The sequence below is a fragment of the Hemitrygon akajei genome, chromosome 17, assembly GCF_048418815.1.
Source record: "Hemitrygon akajei chromosome 17, sHemAka1.3, whole genome shotgun sequence".
Taxonomy (NCBI): domain Eukaryota; kingdom Metazoa; phylum Chordata; class Chondrichthyes; order Myliobatiformes; family Dasyatidae; genus Hemitrygon; species Hemitrygon akajei.
The window spans coordinates 54348427-54372814 of record NC_133140.1 but is presented as its reverse complement, the minus strand read 5'-3'; the positions used below and the strand labels follow the sequence as shown (position 1 = coordinate 54372814).

At 36.5% G+C, this 24388-nt stretch overlaps 1 protein-coding gene across 5 annotated transcripts in view; it reads left to right on the top strand.

Annotated features, from left to right (window-relative positions):
* Nucleotides 1–24388, top strand: part of ankrd27 (ankyrin repeat domain 27 (VPS9 domain)) — a 109438-nt gene that overhangs the window by 64667 nt on the left and 20383 nt on the right. For 4 of the 5 annotated variants that reach the window (XM_073070139.1, XM_073070140.1, XM_073070142.1 and 1 more), the window contains 7 exons: nucleotides 938–1135; nucleotides 2356–2415; nucleotides 2526–2645; nucleotides 3150–3269; nucleotides 10803–10847; nucleotides 17798–17914; nucleotides 20926–21123. In XM_073070139.1, coding sequence (XP_072926240.1) covers nucleotides 938–1135; nucleotides 2356–2415; nucleotides 2526–2645; nucleotides 3150–3269; nucleotides 10803–10847; nucleotides 17798–17914; nucleotides 20926–21123 — 858 coding nt within the window. The remainder of the gene's footprint in view (nucleotides 1–937; nucleotides 1136–2355; nucleotides 2416–2525; nucleotides 2646–3149; nucleotides 3270–10802; nucleotides 10848–17797; nucleotides 17915–20925; nucleotides 21124–24388) is intronic. The other variant, XM_073070141.1, reaches the window with a different exon arrangement.

Here is a 24388-nt window from a genome sequence, read left to right as displayed (position 1 = left end):
AGTTAGGTCCTCAGAGATAGTGATACCTCGGAACTTGAAATTGCTCACTCTTTCTACTTCTGATTCCTCTCCGAGGACTGGTGTGTATTCCTTCATCTTAGTCTTTCTGAAGTCCACAATCAGTTCTTTGGTCTTACTGACGTTGAGTGCAAGATTGTTTCTGCAACACTACTCAACTTGCTGGTATATCTCGCTCCACCCTCTCGTCACCATCAGAGACTCAGACAACAATAATGGTATCATCAGCAAATTTACAGATAGCATTTGAACTGTGCATAGCCACACAGTCACGGGTATAGAGAGAGTAGAGCAGTAGACTAAGCACACACCCCTGAGGTGCACCAGTGTTGATTGTCAGTGAGGTGGGCTGTTATTACCAATCCACACTGATTGTGGTCATCTGATTAGGAAGTTGAGGATCCAGTTACGGAGGGAGGTATAGAGGCCCAGGTTCTGAAATTTTCTATTACAGGTCCCCTGCTTTATGAATGTTCGCTTTACACCACTTTGCTTTTACAAAAGACCTACATTAGTAGCCTGTTTTCGCATTACAAAAAGGATTTACGCTTTCATGAAAATTCTTCCCATATAAATTAATGGTCCTTCGCTTTATGCCATTTCAGCTTAAGAAAGGTTTCATAGGAACGCTGTACCTTTGTAAGGGGGGGGGGGGGAACAGCTGTACTATTTTGTAAACTTAATGCAGTGTAATCGAAATTCATCAATATCTTTGTCACAAGTATTTTGTGATGAAGGAAGTTGAATATAAGTGAATTTTACTGACACAGTTTACAGGTATATATTGTTTGTTCTGCATGTTCAGCTTTAAAATTCCTTTTTGATGGTAACTTGAATGATAAAACCTATAGGCAAAGATTTAAATATAGAAAGTCACTCTTTCAATGAAATTTAATAGTTTTATGTTTATTATTTGCAGTGTGTCAAAGCCCTGGTATATTACCAATTATATACCTGTAACTTAAACATGACAAATGACAAGGGTGATACACCTCTCCACATTGCAGCTCGATGGGGTTATGATGGTATCATTCAGGTTCTACTGGAGAATGGAGCTAATACTGAAGTACAGAACAAGATGAAAGAAACTCCACTGCATTGTGCACTCAATTCTAAGGTAGCTAGAGACTTACATTGATCTACTTAGTGCTTTATCCTGAAGGTGCTTTTATAGAGATCACATCATTTGGCAATACTATTTAGGAGAAAAAGTCATTAATATAGATCAATAAATGAGAGTTATTTAAGTTACTGTGTTGCAGAACCTACATCAATGTTGTGAGAGGTATTATTGCGGTTATTTTAGTAAGTCTGTACTTTTTGTTTCTCCAAATTCATTCATTGTGCTACAAGCACAGTGATTCACTGTTAAAACATTCCAATTAGCATTTATATATTTTGGGCACAAAGACTGATTGAAACTTGTTCATTTGATTAAATCTGTCATCAAAGGGAAAGGATGAAGTAGTTTGAATGTGTTGGACTTTCAATAAAATTTATTAAATTAAAATTTTGACAGGAAGTCAACTTCATTTATCATTGAGTAGTATTTCAGTTGAGAGTTGTGTATTCATGCATCCAAAATTCTAATCTCAAAGTCCTAGAGAAAACTATTACAGATATTAATCAGAATTTCAAAGTAAAACCTTGAATATGAAGTACTAACAGGAAAATATTAATTTGTGGGATTTGATTATTTTGTTCTTTGGGATTGCTTTCTGTGAGATTATAATCAGAAGACTTGGCATATCCCCACAGTAGTTTAAATTAAGATTGTTTGCCAGTGTTCCTTCCTTGCTGGAAGAGACTATAATTATAAGGCAGTTGGTTAGCAAGAAAATTCAACTGCCATGGGATGTGCACAGCCTTGCTAAGATTCAAAACATGATTTTAAAAAAGTAATATGTTCAAAGATTAAAAATGTAAAAAAAAGTAAAACAAAGGAAAATGAAGCATGTGGCTAGAAGGAACATTGTATAATATTGTCCAGTTGGTTCATGTTTAGTTTTGGCCTTTCTTGTGCAGTAAAATGCTTTAAGTACAAGATCACAAACAAGAGACAATCTGCAGATGCTGGAAATTCAAGCAACATGTACATAACGCTGGAGGAACTCAGCAGGCCAGGCAGCATCTATGGAAAAGAGCTTGCTGAAGTGTCTCAGCCCAAAAAGTCAACTGTACTTTTTTCCATAGATCCTGCTGGCCTGCTGAGTTCCTCCAGCATTTTCTGTGTGTTAAGTATAAGATGTTGATTTTTTTTTTACATTAATATCCATTCTAATTGTACTGTTTTGCTAATAGATGTACTTCTATTAAATTTGTTATCTACCTTAATAGATATTAGATTTGCTGGAAATTACCTTCATTAATGCTGACAGGCAACAGAGCAATCAAGAGGTAAATCCCTTTAATTTTAATGAAGAAAGTTAAATTTAAACTTAAAGTTTCAATTAGTAACATCTGAAAATTATACGAATCGAAAGTAACTTAAAAAAATGGAAATTTAGTCTATTAGCAGATCTCCTCATTCTTCCACTGATGTTGGTAGTCAGAAATCAACTACCTCCACTACATCATCCATATCAGTTGAAATGAAGCAAGAGGAAGAGAAAGGAAAGTACAAAGAGGTGAAAACAGTTTTTCTTTCATATGATGTCTGACAATTTTATGTCTCTAGCTTTCAAGTCAAAAAATCCACTAAGTAACATGCATAATCTTTTAAAGACTTCAAGCCTAATCTAGTGGACTAAACCAAATTAATCTTATTATCTACCAGTGTGTTTCTTGGTCAGGTATGTTATAACCATTTGTAATAAGATTCAGAGGTGTGAAAGTGAATGGAGCACAATTCTGTTTCTGAAACACTGCTGTCCATGAATCACCTGAGTCAGTGTTTCTTAGAAATAGTTATCATGTTCTTCTGTAGACCAGAATTATTGTAAAATTATTGGATTAACAACAATAAAGGCAAGAGTAAGGGTTGAAAATATAGTTTGCAATCAACAGCAGCTGATAAATTGAAATTTAATTGAATAAACAATCTGAAATCAAACTCTGGTGGAGTGAGGTTTCAATTAGTAACATCTGAAAATTATACGAATCGAAAGTAACTTATAAAAATGGAAATTTAGTCTATTAGCAGATCTCCTCAATCTTCCACTGATGTTGGTAGTCAGAAATCGACTATCTCCACTACATCATCCATATCAGTTGAAATGAAGCAAGAGGAAGAGAAAGGAAAGTACAAAGAGGTGAAAACAGTTTTTATTTCGTATGATGTCTGACAATTTTAAGTCTCTAGCTTTCAAGTCAAAAAATCCACTAAGTAACATGCATAATCTTTTAAAGACTTCAAGCCTAATCTAGGGGGACGTCACGTGATGACGTAGGATCGAGATGTGGAAATCCAGCTCTCCCGTAAAAAAAAAAAAACAACTAATAAATTAATGTTTAAGTGAAGAAAAGTTAGTAAATATTTTCTAAAAACTACGTCTAAACTACTCAGGGTTTTCTTTAGATATGCCTCCTAAACAGACAAAGAAGAAAACTTCTACTTTGAAGACAGTACAAGCTGGGCCGGCCACCATGAAGCAGCCTCGGACTCAAGTGCATCTTACCTCCGGCGATACAGAACAGAAATTGGCGGCAACATCAACAGTATCCAAGAAGGAACAACAGGAACTGCGCATGCGCGCAGGAAAGGGCATGCGCAAACATGAGCAATTTGAACTACAAATCCCAGCTACGATTGGACATGGAAGTGAAAATGAACTCGAGGAGGATTCGGATTCTCTGGAACATGCAGATGAAGATGAGGAGGTAAAAGAAGAACAACAGGAAGAGGTTGAAAGTGGATGATATTCTGGAGACATAAGAGAAGCTTTGGCGCAAATAATGCATGAATTAAAATAATTAAAAACATTAAAAATAATAAAAGAAGATATTAAAAATATGAAGACTGATAAAATGGTGAAAAAACAGGAGAAAATGGACAAGAAAATTAAAAAGCTGGAAGAAATAACGGGAGACACTATTGATAGAGTGAATAAAATGGATGATAATATTCTTACCTGGACATCAGAAAGAAAATGACTGTTGGAAAAAATAGACATGTTTGAAAATTTTAGTAGACAAAATAATATTAAAATTGTTGGTCTTAAAGAAGGGATAGAGGGAGAGGATCCAATAAAATTATTTCAAAAATGGATCCCGGAAAATTTGGAAATGGAAGAGGGAACCCTGTTGATTGAAATCGAAAGGGTCCACAGAGCCTTGAGACAAAAACCTCAACCTGATCAAAACCCATGACCAATCTTGATAAAATGCTTAAGATATCAAGATAAAGAAAAGATCCTGAAGGTGGCTGCCCAATGTGCCAGAAAGAGAAATGAGCCATTGATGATAGAAGGGAAAGCATTTCTTTTCTATCCTGATATAAGTTATGACCTTTTGAAGAGAAAGAAGGAATTTAACCCAGCAAAAAAAGTTTTATGGGAAAAGGGTTATAAATTTATATTGCTCCACCTGGCAACACTGATAATTTTTTTGGATGATGGAAAAAGAAGATTTTTTACTGATCATCGGGATGCAGTGGAGTTTGCACAAGAACTCCCAAATATTCGCTCGACACTGTAAAGATTTAAAGGTGAAACAGATTAAAGATGAAGATGGAGACACTGAAGTGAGTTGATGGACATTAAGGACAGAAGAATATTTAAATATACTTTTAATTATATGATACAGGAGGAGAAAGGTAAAAATTTGAGAAATATTAATCGAGAGTAGTGATATTATTTTTTCTTCTCTTATATATACTTTTTTCATGTTACGGGGGAGCTGAGGGAACTTCGGATCAATCGCTACGGGATTCACGTGTGTAATCATGGCGTTTGCCATGACCTGCACAACGGAGGGGGGTAATGTTGTGTTTTTTTTCATTCACAACATTAGCAGGGGGGTTTTTTGTTTTTTTTTCTTCATAATCTATTTTTCTTTTATCTTTCTTTCTTTGCCTGGATGATCGGAGGGGAGACACATAGCAACATGGAGAATTTTAAAATAATTCCCCAAGGTACTATGAAAGTTGAAATATTATGTATTATTATAGACTGGAGTAGCCCCGTTTAAAAAATAATGACTAATTTACTGAATTTTTAAAGTTTTAATGTTAATGGGCTTAATGGACTGGTGAAAAGAAAAAGAATTGTAACATACATTAAGAAAATGAAAATAGATATAGCTTTTATACAAGAAACACATTTAACAGAAATAGGACATCAGAAATTAAAGAGAGATTGGGTCGGAAATGTTATAGCAGCTTCATTTAACTCAAAAACAAGGGGAGTTGCAATTTTGGTCAACAAAACTTTACCAATTAAAATACAAAATGTATTAATTGATTCTGCGGGAAGATATGTAATTATACATTGTCAAATCTTTTCAGAATTATGGACTCTTATGAATATTTACGCACCAAATGAAAACGATGTAAAATTTATACAAGAGGCTTTTTTGAATTTGGCTGACGCACATGATAAAATATTAATCGGTGGAGACTTTAACTTTTGTCTAGACCCAGTTTTAGATAGGTCAATAAAGGTTGTTACAAAACCAAAAGTAGCAAAATTAACTTTATCATTGATGAAAGATTTAAATTTGATTGATATATGGAGAAGAATTAACCCAAGAGAAAGAGATTATTCATTTTATTCAAATAGACATAAAACTTATTCAAGGATAGGTTTTTTCCTATTAGCGAATATTCAAGACAGAGTGAAAAATATGGAATATAAAGCAAGAATATTGTCAGATCATTCCCCCTTGATAATGATAATGATGGATAAGGAGGAATCGATTTACAGATGGAGATTTAATTCAATATTATTAAAACGTCAAGATATTTGTGATTTTATGAAAAAATAGATTTAGTTTTTTTTAGATACAAACTCACATTCAGTTGATGATAAATTTATATTATGGGAAGCGATGAAGGCATATCTGAGAGGCCAGTTAATGTTATACTTCTAAAATTAAGAAGGATTATATGGTAGAAATAGATCAATTGGAAAAAGAGACTACAAAATTAGAAAAAGAATCTCAAAGATATATGACAGAAGAAAAACAAAGACAACTTGTTAATAAGAAGCTACAATATAATACACTTCAGACGTACCGAACAGAAAAAGCAACTATGAGAACTAAACAGAGATATTATGAACTAGGTGAAAGATCACACAAGATTCTTGCTTGGCAGTTAAAAACAGACCAGGCTTCCAAAACGATAAATGCAATTAGAACAAGTGTAAATAAAATTACTTATAAACCTTTAGAAATCAATGAAACTTTAAAAAAATTTTATTCTGAACTGTATCAATCAGAATCACAAAATAATATTGTTGAGGTAGAAAGGTTTTTATCACAAATAACTCTCCCAAAATTGAATTCGGAAGAACAGAAGGGATTAGATGTGCCTTTTACATTAAAAGAGGTCGAAGAAGCTCTAGGATCACTTCAGAGTAATAAATCTTCAGGAGAAGATGGTTTAACGCCTGAATTTTACAAAAAGTTTAAAGATTTATTAATTCCTCCTCTTATGGAGCTAATACACCAAGCGGAAAGAACGCATAAACTTCCAGAATCTTTTTCGACAGCTATTTTAATAGTATTGCCAAAAAAAGACAGAGATCTTTTAAAGCCAACATCACATAGACCTATTTTTTTGTTGAACACGGACTATAAAATAATAGCAAAGATTTTATCTAATAGATTATCTAAATACTTACCAAAATTAATACACATGGACCAAACAGGATTTATTAAAAATAGACAATCGGCAGATAATGTAACTCGATTACTTAGCATAATTCATTTGGCACAAAAGAGGGAAGAAATGAGTGTGGCAGTTGCTTTGGATGCAGAAAAAGCATTTGATAGATTGGAATGGGATTTTTTTATTTAAGGTATTGGAAAGATATGGATTAGGAGTATCTTTTATAAAATGGATTAAAATCTTAAATACTAACCCCAAAGCTAAAGTGGTGACAAATGGCCAAATTACAACATCATTTCAGTTAACAAGGTCAACTAGACAAGGTTGTCCATTATCACCTGCTTTATTTGTGTTGGCGATAGAACCATTAGCTGAATTAATTAGAACTGACTCAGATATTATGGGTTTCAGAGTTAATCAGGAGGAATATAAGATTAACTTATTTGCTGATGATGTTCTGATTTATCTAACTAACCCATTGCATTCGTTGCGTAAATTATCTTCTAGATTGGAAGAATATGGGAAAATATCAGGGTACAAAATAAATTGGGACAAAAGTGAAATTCTACCCCTTACTAAAGGAGATTATAGTCAATGTCGATTAATAACTCAGTTTAGATGGCCAATAAATGGTATAAAGTATTTAGGTATAAGAGCTGATAATGATATAAAGAATTTATATAAATTAAATTACTTGCCATTATTGAAAAAAATTCAAGAGGATCTTGATAAATGGATGATGTTACCAATAACATTAATAGGTAGAGTCAATGCTGTAAAAATGAATATATTCCCTAGATTACAATATTTATTCCAAACACTACCAATACAATTACTGCAGAAATTTTTTCAAGAGTTAAATAAATGTGTGAGGAAATTCCTTTGGAAAGGTAAGATGTCAAGAATATTGTTGGAAAAATTGACATGGAAATTTGACCTAGGAGGGTTACAATTACCAAATTTTAAGAATTATTACAAAGCAAATCAACTTAGATTTATTGCATCTTTTTTTGATGAAGATAAACCGGCATGGATTAGAATACAATTAGATAAAATAGGAGAAAATATACCAGAAGATTTTATATATAAATGGGAATCTAAATGGATACGGGAAAAGAAAGAATCTCCTATACTAAAACATTTGATTGATTTATGGAATAAGATAAATGTTGATGATGAGATAAAGAAATCTTTATTAGCAAAGAGACCTTTAATTCAAAATAAACTTATCCCTTTTACAATGGATAATCAACTTTTATATAACTGGTTTCACAAAGGGATTAGATATATAGGAGACTGTTTTGAAGGAGGTATATTAATGTCATTTGATCAATTAAAGAATAAATATAAAATATCAAACAACACTCTTTTCTGTTATTTCCAATTAAGGGCTTATTTAAGAGATAAACTGGGTCAAACAATGTTATTGCCAAAACCTAATGAAGTAGAAACTTTAATTCATAAAGGAATAATTTAAAAAATTATTTCTGGTATGTATAATTTGATTCAAAAACAGGCAATTAAACAAGGAATTCATAAGTGAAGACAAAAATGGGAAACTGATTAAAATTGATGAAACAAGTTGGTCAAGATTATGTCTTGACAGTATGACAAATACAATAAATGTTCGACTAAGATTAGTACAATATAACTTTTTACATCAAATATATATTACACCACAAAAAATAAATAGATTAAACTCAAATTTATCTGATCAATGCTTTCGATGTAATCAAGAAATTGGTACTTTTTTACACTCTACTTGGTCTTGTTTTAAAATTCAACCTTTTTGGACAAATTTAAGAGTTTTACTGGAACAAATTATTGGAATGCAACTTCCACATAATCCAACATTATTTTTACTAGGCGATATTGAAGGGATAAAATCAAAATTCAAATTGAATAAATATCAGAAAGAATTTATAAAAATTGCATTGGCAGTAGCCAAAAAGGCTATTGCAGTTATTTGGAAATCGGATTCATACTTAAGTATAGATCGTTGGAAGAATGAAATTTTCAGCTGCATTCCACTTGAAAAAATTACTTATAATTTAAGAGATAAATATGAAATATTTCTGAAAATTTGGCGCCCTTATTTACAACAAATAGGATTAAATATATAGGTGCTCCAAAGATAAAATTATTGGTTATCTGGGGAAAGAAATAAATATACATATTAAAGCTATTATGACCTCCATGGAGCATGTGGGGATCTTCCGATCTCCAGGCATCCTTTCTTTCTTTCTTTCTTTTTTCTTCTCTTTTTTTTTCTATAGAGATATGTTAGGGGGAGTGGTTAAGGGGAGGGGGGAAGGGTTGATAATTTTTTTTCTTTCTGTAACCTATTTGAAAGTTCAATAAAAAAATTTTTTTAAAAAAGCCTAATCTAGTGGACTAAACCAAATTAATCTTATTATCTACCAGTGTGTTTTTTGGTCAGGTATGTTATAACCATTTGTAATAAGATTCAGAGCTGTGAAGGTGAATGGAGCACAATTCTGTTTCTGAAACACTGCTGTCCATGAATCACTTGAGTCAGTGTTTCTTAGAAATAGTTATCATGTTCTTCTGTAGACCAGAATTATTGTAAAATTATTGGATTAACAAGCAATAAAGGCAAGAGTAAGGGTTGAAAATATAGTTTGCGATCAACAGCAGCTGATAAATTGAAATTTAATTGAATAAACAATCTGAAATCAAACTCTGGTGGAGTGAGGTATGACATTCCTTTAACATTCCTTTGTAAGTAGCTGACTTCAAGGGTATTGATAGAGAGACAGTAAGTTCAAGCCTTTGCAGCAATTTCCACATCGTGAGAGTGAACCAAAATTATGAATAATCATATAATTTATATTCTTATGAAATGTATAATTATATATACGTACAAGGAGGAGGAAGAAAGGAATTTTAATGGATGTTAAATCATTTGAACAGACCATTTCCCCAAGTAAGAATGTCATTTCATAGTATTGTTGCAATGAAATAAAATTTTGATTTTGTAACTAGTGACGTAAAAGAGCTAATGAATATCTACCCACAATCAATATGAATGCCAAAATAAAATTGTATCTCATTAATAGTGGATGGCAGGGAAGTTCATTTTTATTTTGAGTGCATTTGGCAAACTTTAATAGTGCTGTTATGAAAAACGTGAACTGCAAGTAATCTGTAAATTCAGATTGGTACAGATGTAAAATTAAAGTCTTATTGTTTAGAAACTCATGGAACACCTATCTCTGTGAGGTGGAGATTTTTATACTGTGATGGCGATGTTGGAAGGCTAAACTTGGCAATTGAAAAAGCAATTGAAACTTCTGTAGAAAGTAAAAGATATGTAACAACACAATATCCTTTTAACTACATTTTATTGGTCAGCCTGAATAACAGTGCAAAATTAAATTGCTTTATTTAAACTGTGATAAATTATCTTCACTTTTCGAGTTAAAATAATGCAGAAAAATATGATTAGCAAATCAAAAGATGAATTAACTTCGAGTTATTACAGATGTCTTCAAATCCTCAAGTACTATTAACCTGATGCATTTAAACAACTTAAAGCTATATTCCAAACCAAATCAATCTTCTGTGCTTTTTTTTTAAGACTGAACAAATCATTAGCTTTAATTTGACTTGCCCATCTCTGAATTGTTCCCATAACCGATGGATTCACTTTCAAGGACTCTTCATTACATGTTCTTGATATTTATTGCTTATTTATTTTTTATTATTATTATTATTTCTTTTTTTTTCTTCTTATGTATTTGCAAACTGGTTGTCTGCCCTGTTGGGTGTAGTCTTTCATTGATTCTGTTATAGTTATTGGATTTATTAAGTATGCCTGCAAGAAAACTAATCACAGGACATGTGTACAGTGATAATAAATTTACTTTGAACTTTGCACTTTTTATCTTGCTGACCAGCTAAACTGGAAGGAATTGTTCTAAACCAGATCACTAATTTTCAGTTCTTATTTTAGGAGAAGGAGCTTAGTATATTGTTTTTACTTGTTTTATAGGTGGAAAAGTTATTGCGAGCTGTAGCGGATGGAGATGTAGAAATGGTAAGTACAATTTTGTCATTCTTGAAGCCGGATCTGTATATTATTTGGAAGGGTAATTTTGGGATTCTCTCTGGTTTTCTTTGTGTTAATATGTAAATCCACACTAGTGCTTTCAAAAACTGATAGTTGATAGCAAAAGTCAAGTTGAGCACATTATACATTTTCTAGGATTAATATTTGGTTTTCGCAAAGAAATCATGTCTAATAATGTTTGAGTGGAAGTGGAGGAGTATCATAAATAAAGATTGCTGAAAAATACTCTTTGAACCCACGTGGTTAACAAGTGTTTAGGATGTAGTATATTTTTCACAACACTGAAGGAACCCAGGGGAGATTAGACCCATTCCTTCCTTCCTTCCTTCTTTTACCCCCTGCAGCTGGTTCTGCTTCTCTCACACTCCCATCAATTCCCCTTTCATTCTTTTATCCATTAACTTGCAACAGTGTGTGACTTACTGCAGCCAGTTAGTCTTCCAACATGTTTTTGGGTATGAGGTGGAGGCCCGTGCATCTAGAGGAAAACCGGTGGTCGTAGTGAGGACATGAAAACTGCACAGATAGTGCTGGAGTTCTTTGAAGCTGTGAGGTATTTGCACCACAGTGTTGTCTACACTGTGGTGATCATTTTTACTTCCCAGTCAGGGAATTAATTTGGTGTCAGCTTTGATTCAGTGGTACTGAAGGCTCGTATCTCACTCCAGAAAATGTAAGAACAAAGTTAGGCTTGGCATGCAGTGCCATTCTTTTCAAACATTAAATTCTATCTTCTTTCAAAGCTATGGTTTCTGGTAAGATGGTAGTGCATTTGATTACGGCAGCTTCTACAGGGTCAACCAAAGGTGTTAGTGTTAGTGTTTTTCAAACATATTTGTTACAATGGCAAGACTCTGCTGCACATTAAAAACTTAAGTACGGCAGGTCTACCCCACCAGCGAGTTGTTCATTGGCGGAAAAACCAAAGGACCTGGAAACGGTGTGGATGATGTTGCTGCCTGCGTCAGAAGAGTAGGTACGAGAAGGCAATGTGCAGTCTATAACAGTGAGTGATTGTCTTGGCCGCTTTTCTTGTGATTGCAAGATCCTGTTGGATATTGGTAATGTGGAATGCTGCAAGTTCAATTCTCTGATTTACTGGCGGAGAGGGCAGGGGCGACCCAGAGGGAAAGCTGCATGGTCTTGGTTGTAGCAAGGACTAGCCTCAAGCCGCAGTGTCACCTGTTCACAGCCTCCCAGGAGAGAAGCGTCGGAGTTGGCACACTCCACCGGGGTAGTGGGGCACGGAGTCCAAACTGGAGTTAGCGTTGCCCTCCCCCCAGTGTTTGTTCAGTAGACGACAAGCTGTATTCTGTTCAACTGCAGTCTACTACAACATTCATGGACTCAGAGTCCAGGACTATTTTTTTGCTCCGACTGTATGTGCTGGCTATCTTTTATGTGCCTTGTGCTGTTTGTGACTGTTGGTACTGTGTTTTGCACTTTGACCCTGGAGAAAAGCTGTTTTGTTTGGCTGTATTCATGGGTGTCCATGTATGGTTGAACTTGACAACAGATCCCGAGACAGAATTCTAGAAAATAACAAGGGAGTTATTTTTGGTGTCTTGGTAATATTTGTCCCTTAACCATCATATTAAAATGGATTAGAAAGTCAATATTACGTTTTTCTTTGAGGGATATTGCAAGGTGAAAAATGCTGTAAGATACTTTTACAATGTATTTCTTCACCTGTTAAACATTTTGGAGTATCCTGAGGTTGCGAAAGGATATAAATAAATGCAAGTTACAGCAATAATTCCCTTAAGTATTCCGTTAGTGAACTGCATCTCTTATCTGAGAGTAGTGACACAATTCCTTAAAAATAATCCTTTTTTTCCATTATTTTGTCCATTTATAGCTTGTCAAATCTTCATTAAATCTACATGCATTGGCAGTGTTGTTTTGGTTAAGTTGCACAGCATGATATAATTTTCATTGCAACGTTCCTTTTGGAGCATTGCAGGGACATTGCTACAGGATCATCTGAAACAAAATGATCTTTGTAATCAGTATCTGCTCGCCTCCAAACCTAGTCCTCCCTGAATATCCAACACTATAGACACATCCCTAGAATGACCTTCCTCCTCCCAAGCGATTCCTCATGTTCCTGATGTTTCATTACCAACTGCCGTCCCTATCTCTATCTTGCAAGACTGTTAGTAATGGCCTTTGATTTCCTTACTGCTTCCTTGGTGGCCACCTGTTGCCACCAGGCTTCTGTTCACTTGGTTCTCCCAGTCACAGCATAACCCAGTCAGGCCATCTGGATCCCCTCTGGATAGGGTGGCAGATTGTCAACTGCCTTGTCAAGCTTCTGGTGCAATGAAAGGTTGCAGTGAAGGCAATGACAGCAAAGCCATGACCAGACAACAGCTGCTGGCCATCGTGGAAATGCTAGGCAGTAAGTTAGAAACATCTGTTCTCTTATTATGTTGTTCTTCACCAATCCTATCTCTGAAAATATCAGAGAATTCAAACATAAATTCAATGTAGTTAGGCTAATGGAGCACAACTTTCATTGTACCATTCTTCATAAACCTAAAATTGAAAATTTTTAATCTTAATGAATAGAACTCTGAAATTTTGGGTTGTCTGCCTGATGTGGGTTATTAAAATTATTTAATTTACTTGTTATTAATTTCAAAATTGTCTTGTGTATCACTGGATATAATCATACATGTCATGTGACAGTAATGTGAATGTAAGCAGATAATTTAGTTTATTCCAATCTCGAAGTAGAGTCTAGTGAAGGGTAACATGCCCAGTGTTGCTTGAATGGTTGGTTTCCATTAGTTATAATTACTAGCTATCTCAGTTTAGAATAAGAACAGCAGGTATCCGATGTAACATGACTCAGACCTGTATTAACCAAGCCTTGATCTAAGGTATCCACTTTAAGGTAAGCATTTGGAGTTTAAAATGGGCTGGGGGAAGAACAGTGTTGACTGATCAGAGAGAAGTTAATTACTATTTAATGAAAGGTAACTCCGTATCCTCCCGCTCCTCTGTCCTATAATTAATGTAATGAGCTTACACCTTTTGAGCAAGGGTAGAGGTAAGCAACTTGGAAAATTGTTAGTTTTGACTTGGCATTAATGCTTTTGTTTTACAACATTTAACTTTATAGGAGTTACATACTCAATCCATACAACTAGCCTAATTTAAACATTTATACCATTAAGCCATGTTTTGCAGATTATATTTGTACACATTTTTATTCCATCAGTTTTAATAAGCAGAAGCAAATATCCTGAAATTTAAACTCTCTGGTCTTGCAGGCATGGCAAATCACTGATTAAAGAATTGAATTTAGCGTGATAGGAAAAGTGGAGCTTTACATGGTCCATTTATAACTTAGCATGTCCAAGTTGGAAGTTGATTCCCTCCCTAATGTATAGTTCACCAAAGTGACCATGTTCCAGTATCCCTTCAGAAATGTAAAATATAAACAGACCCTTTGTGTAAATCTATTTACAAATTAAATAATGCAAACATATATTGGCATGGAATTCCCTCTAGTGGTGCAAATGCACAATGTACAGTAACTGTTTTTTCTGTGGTAAGTATCTTTGCAAGCATTAGCACAGACCCAAAGAAAAACCTCCCTTAAATCAGTACAGCCAAACTATATAGTTGGTAGGGGAGGAGGTCAAAGTACGAGGAATGGTATTACAATACAGAAATGAAAAAACGAATACATTCTAAACCAATTTATGATTTCTGCAGAACTTAGCCTCACTCAACTGCTAATCACTGTCCTTCCATAAACTAATTGAAAATTCATCAGCATTAGGTCAGATCAATTAACGTTTAATCCTCTTGGTCTTTTTCTGCTGCAGCAGAAGGGCAGTAGCTTAAATTGACTGTTGGTTAGATAATATTTTATTCTTGTGTTACAGATGCTTGAGAATCTGGATCAGTCATGTAGGCTCTGAGTGAGGGATTTGTTGTATTAGCATAAAATGTCGTAGAGAAAGAGCATATAAAATGGTTAAGAATGATACATGATTGCATTGATATTCTGCTTTTCATTTGATTATGATCGGATTTATGATTTTATTCTGTGTAAACTGGTTAAATCATTATGAAAAGCAAAAGAAATTCAAAGGAGTCAAAGGTTTGTTTGTTACCACAGTATACAGCTCTGAGATTCTTCTTCTCCAGATAGCCACAAAACCAAGAGAACAATAGCATGATCATCAACTCCCCCTCCTCTGCACAAAATGCCACAAGAACATCAGATCCAAATTCCCCTCCTCCACACAAAAAAGATAGAAAGAATGGCCAAGAAAAACAGAATATAAAAAAACTATAAGACTGAAAAAAATGTCCATAGTCCAAAAACCATATCCATATCCATAACTGCAGAAAACCTCGGTAACATTCTCAGCAGGCCACACAGTCTGCGGCAGCAGAGCGATCCCACCAGTGATCAGAAGGCAGCCAGCGTTCACTGTCCGTATTCGCCTCGCTGTTTCAATCTCCCTCATCGCTTTAATAGGCAAAATGGAGTTAAACATTGGCTGGTGCCTTTGCAGTTTTCTGGCCATGAGGCCTGTGCTTGTTACCTCCCAGAATTCTCTTGGAGACAGTAAAGCATTGGATCACACAAACGATCTCCAAATTGCAAACCACAGGCTCCAACAATTCCAGAAACATGTTCAAGATGAAAAACAGACGTTAAAGACATAAAAGAAGTGAAATAAATGGTTTTATTGTTTATCCAGAAGATGCCGACCATGGGAGCATTGTATGCAGGAGCCATCTTGGTAGTCAGTTATCTCAGTCCCAGGATGATTGCGGAAGTTTCTTAGAGCAGTGTGCAAGGCCCAGCTGTCTTTAGCTGCTTCAACCATTTGCTTCATTCTATCTGTGAGGCTAAAAGTGGGGATGTTTACTGTTGGCTATACCTGTGCAAGTTTTCAGATAAAACTGTATGTTCCACGATCTTTAGGGCATGATCTGAAAAATAATATATTATACACGCTAGCCAAATGCCAAGCGAAAGAGTGTAACAATGGCACTTTGCCACTTAAATGGGTTACAACTGTTGTAATCCCTATCTTGAAGCTTCACATTAACTACAAACCTAGCTGGGCCTAAATACTGTGGCTACAAGAGTGATTGAGATGAGGAGTTTCCAGCAGTGGATAACTTGTCTTTCTGCCATCCAAGAGGGACAAGCCCTTCACATACCAGAATGTGTGTAGTCCAATAGCAATAACACTTAACGTTCCCTAATTAAACCAACCCATCTCAGCTGGCATTCCACCTACCACCTTAAATTCTTGCGTCCTTCATCGGTGCATACCAAATATAAAACTGCCCAAGGAGCTGCTAAAGTACCTCTTAAACCTGTGATCTCTACGTGTGTGTGTGTGTGTGTGTGTGTGTGTGTGTGTGTGTGTGTGTGTGTGTGTGTGTGTGTGTGTGTGTGTGTGTGTGTGTGTGTGTGTGTGTGTGTGTGTGTGTGTGTGTGTGTGTGTGCGCGCGCACGCGCGCTCTCCAATTTTGCAAAGGATAAAGAAGTTTATGAAGGCTGTTCATTATCATCTTCAGGAAGTTGGAGATAGAAATTTTTAAAAATTGAAAATATGTTCTTGAATAATTCATTTACCATCATTTCCCCCCATTTCTGAAACTAACCAGGGTCCTGGAGGAACGTTGTTTCGTTTTTACTGTGTACTGTACCAGCAGTTTATGGTGGAAATGACAATAAACTTGACTAACTTAAGATTTTTTTGTGTGAGTTCAGCAATTAATGATTCACTTTACAGTTTTGTGTGTGTTGCAATGACTCATTTTTAGAAGCTGCTATAGAAAAGCTCAAGCATTTTCATAGCATCAAGCATCAGTTTTGTTTACTGTGATTTAAAATTCTAAGATAAATAAAATGATGAACCGTAAATTTTCTTAATTTTTTAAAGACTTTGGAATTGGTTCTTCCTTGTAGCTCATTACACAGATAACATAATATCACAGAGAAAAAAAAACATATGATGAGCTGTACAATTACGCAGATGCCATTTGTTGATTCTTTGAAAAAGAAATTAGCAAAAAATTAAGTAGTTTACAAGTATAAGCATTATAGCACATCCTTAGAATGTAGGTTACCAACAATATATAGCAGTTTTCATGTTGAATACCCCTTGTACGTCATACAATTAAATACATTTTATGAATGCCTGTTTACATGCAGGTAGTTGCAAATGTTCTGTATAGGTACAAATATAGAGCAAATGTTCATTTTTCTGTTTGGGAGATTATTTTCCTCCTGAGAAAAATTACAAGGATTAACTTTATTCGCCTATACATTTACATGCATTAGGAATGTTCTGTGGCAGCATTCTGTGTTGGCGTGACATTCAACAAAAAGACAACAACATTCAACTATTGTAAGGATAAAGGATTGTATAAAATAAACTTGGAGATTAAAATATGGATATGGAATAAAATGTGCATAAATGCCATCATGTATTTACACTGTAAACAGTATTATAACAACGGTTTAAGGTGTATGCAGTGACTGCAGTGATAGAGGGGTGGGGATGGTTTAAGCTGGCTGGTGCTTTAGTGGCATCAGCACCAGACTTTGAGGTGAGTGGTCTCGGGTTCGTATCTAGTCGGCTGTTTGCACGTTTTCCATCCGTGCTGGGTTGAGCATTGGGCTAGCAACTCGGCCTTGTAAAAACAAAACCGACAAATGCTCAAGAAACAGCAAGGTTCTGCCTGATGTGCCACAAGGCATGGAGAGGAAGAACAGTGGGGATAGCTAACTAGAATGGCTGGTCGGACTAATTGCTCAGGCAAAGAAACTTAAGATGGCATGAAGTTTTTGTTTTAATTAATGCATTTTTCACCCAGTATGCTGTCCCTTCTGTTTGCAGTATAACTTTCCACTGTGCTATGTTCTGCAGGTACGATATCTGTTAGAATGGGTGGATGAAGATCTAGAGGAGGAAGATGGACTTGTGTTGAAACCGGAATTCTGCCACCCTTTGTGTCGGTGTCCAAAGTGTGAACCTGCACAGAAGGTATTTTTGTAGCTTTACCTGCTGCTAGCTGTTTATTCATGCAGGGTTGTAGTTTCTACAACAATAATCACAGCAAATGAGTATCTCCAGAACTGTAAGTAATATTTACCCAAGAGTTTTAAAAAGTAAGGGGTTCTATTGGGACTTGTTTGCCGAACAGTGGATCACAAATGAGTTGGACACAGTTCCATGTGGCCTTTACGTGCCAGTTTTAAAAAGCAACTGGGACCTGTCAGGACTTGTCTGTGAGACGAAAATTATGGAGTGAGTTGGAGACAGTTCATTGTGGACGTTACATGCCAGTTTTTAAAAAATGAGCGAAGCCTGTTGGCATTTGCTGCAGAGTGGGAGGTTGCCTGGGTTAATCATAACCTAGCAAGGGGCCAATAAAAAAATAAGGGAAGTGTAAGTGGAGCGGCCATTGTATGAATGAGTCAGTGTTAGAGCTTTTGGCTCATCAGGCTTGGGGATGAGAAAAGGCATGGGCTAGAAGTTAAGTTTGAGAAGTTAGAGGCATAACAAGTGTAGGCAGAATGGTAGCTCAGGCATTAGAATGTGTTACGTACCCCATAACTAGGTGTCAGACCAGCAAAGAAAGACGTATCTGTTGGAGTCTGGTGGTACCAAACTAAGGGCGTTTATTAGTAAACTACACAATACAATATCAAAAATGCAAATATACAGATAAAACAAGTTAGCAGTAATAAACCTAAAAGTGTAGGAATAATAATAAACAAGCTCTATTGATGTCTAGGGATAAATGAAATGTCATAGAAAAGTATAAAGTTCAGTTCAGTTCATGCGTGCTGAGGTAATTATGGTTGTTGTAATCGTTGGAGAGAGAGAGAGAGCGAGCGAGAGGTAACAGCTACAGCAGCCAAACCTTCCTTTGCTTTCTTAATCCGTCATATTGTTGTGGTCATTCAGTTATGACCCCTCTAGTCTTCAGCTAGACCATTCTTCTGTGGTGGACTCGTCACTCTGGCGTGAGTGGACACACACACACGTCCCCACCAGCCCTGCTGTAACACTGTGAGCTTTACTGACCGATCTCCTGGTTCGGTCTTTGAAGCCCCCACCTTCCTGTGGGTTCCCAACACTCAGTCAGTGTCCACGGGTGTGTCTGGAGGGTGTCTCTCCAGACCTGTCTTTTTATCCCCACTCATGGGGTCTCAGCTATCCATCAACTCTGAATGACTGTGTCCATCAAATCAGGCCACTCCTGCTATCTCCTGAGGAATGTTAACGAGCAAAGTAGTAGAAGGTAAATAATCCTTGTAGAAGTCATAATACAGTAAATCAACATTCTCTCTCCCCCTCTTATCTGTAGCAAATGTTCTTGTCTGGGCTTTCTCTCTCTCAATAGTAACATAACAACAACAGCAATAGTTCGTAGTTCTCGGGGGGGGGGGGGGTTGGGAATGGTTAACTCTGCACCCCATTGTCCATCAGGTCTGTTCATCACTCATAACAAATGCTACTCCTATGAGATGTGTGATGAAGTAGGCCAAAGTCAGCATGGTTTCCTTCAGGGGAAATCTTGCCTGAACAATCTGTTGGAATTCTTTGAGAAAGTAAGAGGCAGGATAGACAAAGAGACAGTGGATGTTGTTTACTTGGATTTCAGTAGGCCTTTGACAAGGTGCTGCACATGAGGCTGCTTAACAAGAGCCCAAGGTATTAGAGGAAAGATGCTACCATGGATAGAATATTGGCTGACTGGCAGGAGGCAAAGAGTCACATTAAAGGGGGCCTATTCTGTTTGTTTGCTGGTGACTATTGGTGTTCCGTAGGAATTGGTATTAGGACCGCTTTTCATGTTATATGTTAACAATATGCATGACAGAATTGATGGCTTTGTGGCCAGGGTTGCAGACGATACAAAGATAGGTAGAGGGGCAGCTAGTATTGAGGAAGCAGGAAGTCTGCAGAAGGAGTTGGACAGATTGGCTGAGTGGGCAAAGAAATGGCAGATGGAAAATTGTGTAGAGAAGTATATGGTCATGCACTTTAGGAGGAATATAGATGTAAAATATTTTCTAAATGGGGAGAAAATTCAGAAATCAGAGGCGCAAAGGGATTTGGGAGCCCTTGTGCAGGATTCACTAAAGGTTGATTTGCAGGTTCGGTGATGGTAAGGAAGGTAAATGCAATGTTAGCATTCATTTCAAAATGACCAGAATATAAGGGCAAGGATGTGATGCTGATGCTTAAAAAGGCATTGGTCAGACCACACTTGGAGTACTGTGAGCAGTTCTGGGCTCTTTATCTAAGAAAGTATATACTGGCATTGGAGAGGGTCCAGAGGAGGTTCACAAGAATGATTCTGGGAATGAAAGTGTTAACATATGAGGAGCATTTTATGACTCTGAGGCTGGAGTTTAGAAGAATGATGGGGAATCTTATTGAAACCTATCAAATATTGAAAGGTCTAGATAGAGTGGATGTGGGGAGGATGTTTCCTGTAGTGGGTGTGTCTAGGACCAGAAGGCACAGCCTCTGAATAGAAGAATGTCTGTTAGAACAGAGACGAGAAGGGATTTGTTTAGCCAGAGTGTGGTGGATCTGTGGAATTCATTGCCATGGATGGCTGTGGAAGTCAAGTCATTGAGTAATTTAAAATGGAGATTGATAGGGTCTTGATTAGTCAGGAAGTCAAAGGTTACGGGCAGAAGGCAGGAGAATGGGGTTGAGAGGGTTAATAAATTAGTTACGATAGAATGGGGAGCAGACTTGGTGGGCTAACTGGCCTAATTTTGCTCCTGTGTCTTATGGTATAAGAGCCTTTCTCTACTAAGGTCAATGAAGCTTTCTACACTTGAAATTAAAGAAAATGTGTATTTGGCTATTTTAACTTAACTGTAATATCAACCTCGGAATAAATAATCACTATTTATAATATATCATATAATGTGTTCCACCTCTTTTGGAACTAGCGTTGTTATGTTACAATTGAGGTTTGTTGTGCATCATGTTAATTCTCAGACTAATCATTATTGTAATTTCTATAGAAACTTTCCAGTATTACTACAAATGGATTGAGTGTGAATTCTGCCAACCAGGATGGGTTTACTCCATTGCATGTGGCAGCTCTACACGGGCACTTTGAGTTGGTTTCACTACTGCTGTGCCACGGCGCCAATGTAAACTCGAAAAATTCCAATAATTCAACCCCACTCCACCTGGCTTGTCAATACAGCGACCTGCAGGTAAGGAAAGAAAATTAGTTGTATATTGTATGTACATTATACTGGATTTCAGTTTCCTGACAATGATTATTCTTTAAAAAGAGTACTCCTGGGCCTTGGAGTAGTACATCCTTTGCTTTTGTATCTAAGAAAAAGTGTTTCTCATTTGCCAGCTATATTCTCAGGGTTGCCAAGGTCAAAACTCCAAATAAGGGGTTTCCACTGTGATTCTGTTCATTCTATAAGGTTTTAGATCAGGGAAATGCAAGTAGTATCAATAGCTGGAACAAATACAATATGTTGAGGTAATGATTATGGCCCCTTTATTTCACATCTAGTATAAGAAGATGGTCTGAATTAGTTAATTAGTACTTAATAGGGGGAATCCACTAAGGAAGGGTGATTTTAGATTAAGGGAATTTTTCTTTGAGTTTGAGAACATTGTAATTAAAAATAAAATTACAGTCTTAAGTTGAACCAATTATATTGATACATAGGTTAGAAGGCTATCTTTATTTATGGAATTATATTAAAATTACAGTGGTTGAGGAGCATTTTTTAAAAAAATTCTGAATTTTGCGCTAGTGCAAATTCCCCCAAATAATTAAACAAAAGGAAAACTGTCCAACCATGGCTCACCCATTGTTAACGGAAGAAAAATGGATGGTATTAGGTTGAAAGAAGAGGCCTGGAATATTCCAAATACAATATTTGTGGGTTGATAGAGGTTTATTAATGTAGAGTAAACATAGTAATAAATTAGTTAAATCCAGAAAAAGGGAGTAATAGTAAGTTATAAATTGTAACAGCCTTTCGTAAGGGAATATAGAGCAATGCATTTTGAAAGGAGCATTGTCACGATGTGAGGATTAGCCATGATTGTGATGACAAGCAGAACAGGTTTGAAGGAGTTCATAAAATGATGTTACTCAGATCACAGCTGGAGTATAGTGAATACCGGTAGTTAAAATTCCAGTGCCTGAAAAAGGATATATTTATTCCAGAGAAGACTCACCAGTATGGTTTCTGAGATGACAGGCCTGTTATTAGAAGCATAATAAAGTAAGTTTGGCCTCTTCTGCAGCATCTGGAGAATAGTGAGTCAATCCTTGAGGGGTGTAAATAGATATGGAGAGCACTATCGCCCTGGCCAAGGATTCTAGAATTAGAGCTTACAATCTCAAAAGGAGGGACTGGGCAGTTTAGAACTGAATGAGGATAAATTTCTTTGCTTGGAGGTTGATAATCAGCTATCTATCTATATTAACCTCATAGCATTTTGTATATTGGTATTCAAGTGTACATATTGATGCTCCTTAAATGTTGTAAGACTGTCTCTACCATGTAGCGGGGAAAAATTCAACTCATTAACTGTCAAATGCAATTACTATATGTAAAAATTACTATTAATATTTCATCTCATTGTATCAACACATCAATATGTATAATTACTATAATATAATTACTGTTTGTACCTACCATATAGTATAAAATAATTCATTAACATTCAAATACAATTATGTAGCAAGTGTGTGTAGTTAATTAATATTTGCCTCTTGTCTAATTTCATTTTTCCTGGAGAAATTCATCGTTAAGTTATTATTCCAATGGAGTTTAACCAAAAATCAAATCGCATATCTGCAAATCAAATGGATCATCAGAAGTGATCCTGTATTGCAGCAGGATCCATGAATTACCCTTGGACCCTTGTTATCCTGCTTTAAGATCGTAGACACTTTTGGACCGACTTTCCTCCTTCACAGATATTTACAATGATCATACTAATGTGATTCATAACCTCAGTGGGTCATGCAGCATCTGTGAGAGGAAATAAATTGTTGATGTTTTGGGCCAGTCCCGCCTCATTCTATCCACTGCAATGAGAAGACATCACCACCAACGTCTACTGCTCCCCGTCCTTTTCTCCGTTCCGCCGGGACGTCTCCCTCCATGAGAGAATGGTAAACATAGCACAGATGGCACAGCACAGTATAGGCCCTTCAGCCTGTGATCAAGTCAAGTCAAGTCACTTCTATTGTAATTTCGACCATAACTGCTGGTACAGTACATAGTAAAAATGAGACAATGTTTTTCAGGACCATGGTGTTACATGACACAGTACAAAAACTAAACTGAACTTCGTTTAAAAAAAAACAACACAGAGAAAGCTACACCAGACCTACAGACCTACACAGGACTGCATAAAGTGCACAAAAACAGTGCAGGCATTACAATAAATAATAAACAGGACAAATGATGTGCCAGCATTTTAACTAAGGTCAACTTAATCCTCCTCTCCCCTGAATCCCCCATTTTTCTTTCATCTTTGTGCCTATATTGAGAGTCTGTTCAATGTCCCTATTGTATCTCCCTCCACCAGCACCCCTGGCAATGTGTTTCATCCACCCACCACTTTCAGTGTGTTTTTAAACAAAAAAACAGGTAGAGTATTTAATGCTGCTTCCTCCAATTTGTGTCGGTCTTCATTTTGGCAGTAGAGAGGGCCAAAGGTGGGCAGATCTGTGCGGCAATGGGGAGGGGAGTTGAAATGGTTGGCAACTGGGAGTTCGTGATGGTTATTACAGACTGAGCATATGAAACAGTCGCAAAATCTCTGCATGATGTTCCTGATGTAGAGGAGGCCACTTCAGGAGCACTGAATGCAGTAGACAAGGTTGGGAGAGATGCAGTTGAACCTTTGTCTCATTTGGAAGGACTCTTTAGGTCCTGGGATGGTGGTGAGGGAAGGGTGTACGGACAAGTGTACATTTACTATAGTCGCAGGAGGAAGTGCGACGGGTCAGGGGGAATGGGAGTGGAGGACTAAGCGGACTAGGGAGTCACAGATGGAGTTGTCCCTTCAGAAGGGGGAAAGGGACAGGGAGCAGAAGATGTTGGAGGTGATAGCTTCTCGTTGTAGTCGATGGAATGATTAAGGATGATGTGCAGAGATGGAGAAGCAGGGAGAAAAAGTATGGCATCCTTACAAGAGACAGGGTAGTCTCTTTTTTTAGTACCAGAGAGATGAAGTGTAAGTAGCTGAGGGGTTTGGTAGATTTATGGTAAGTATCAGTAGATAGTTTGTTTCCTAAGATGCAGACTGAATGATCAAGAAAAAAGAGATCATCCATGTGAATTGGTGGTTGAAAGTCAGTGGCATAGGTGATGAGATTGAGTTCTGCATGTGTTAAAGAAGCAGCACCAATTCAGTTGTCAGCGTAACGGAGAAGGAGTTAGGGAGTGCTATCAGAGCTGCTTTGAAATGGGGACTTTCCATGTAACCAGT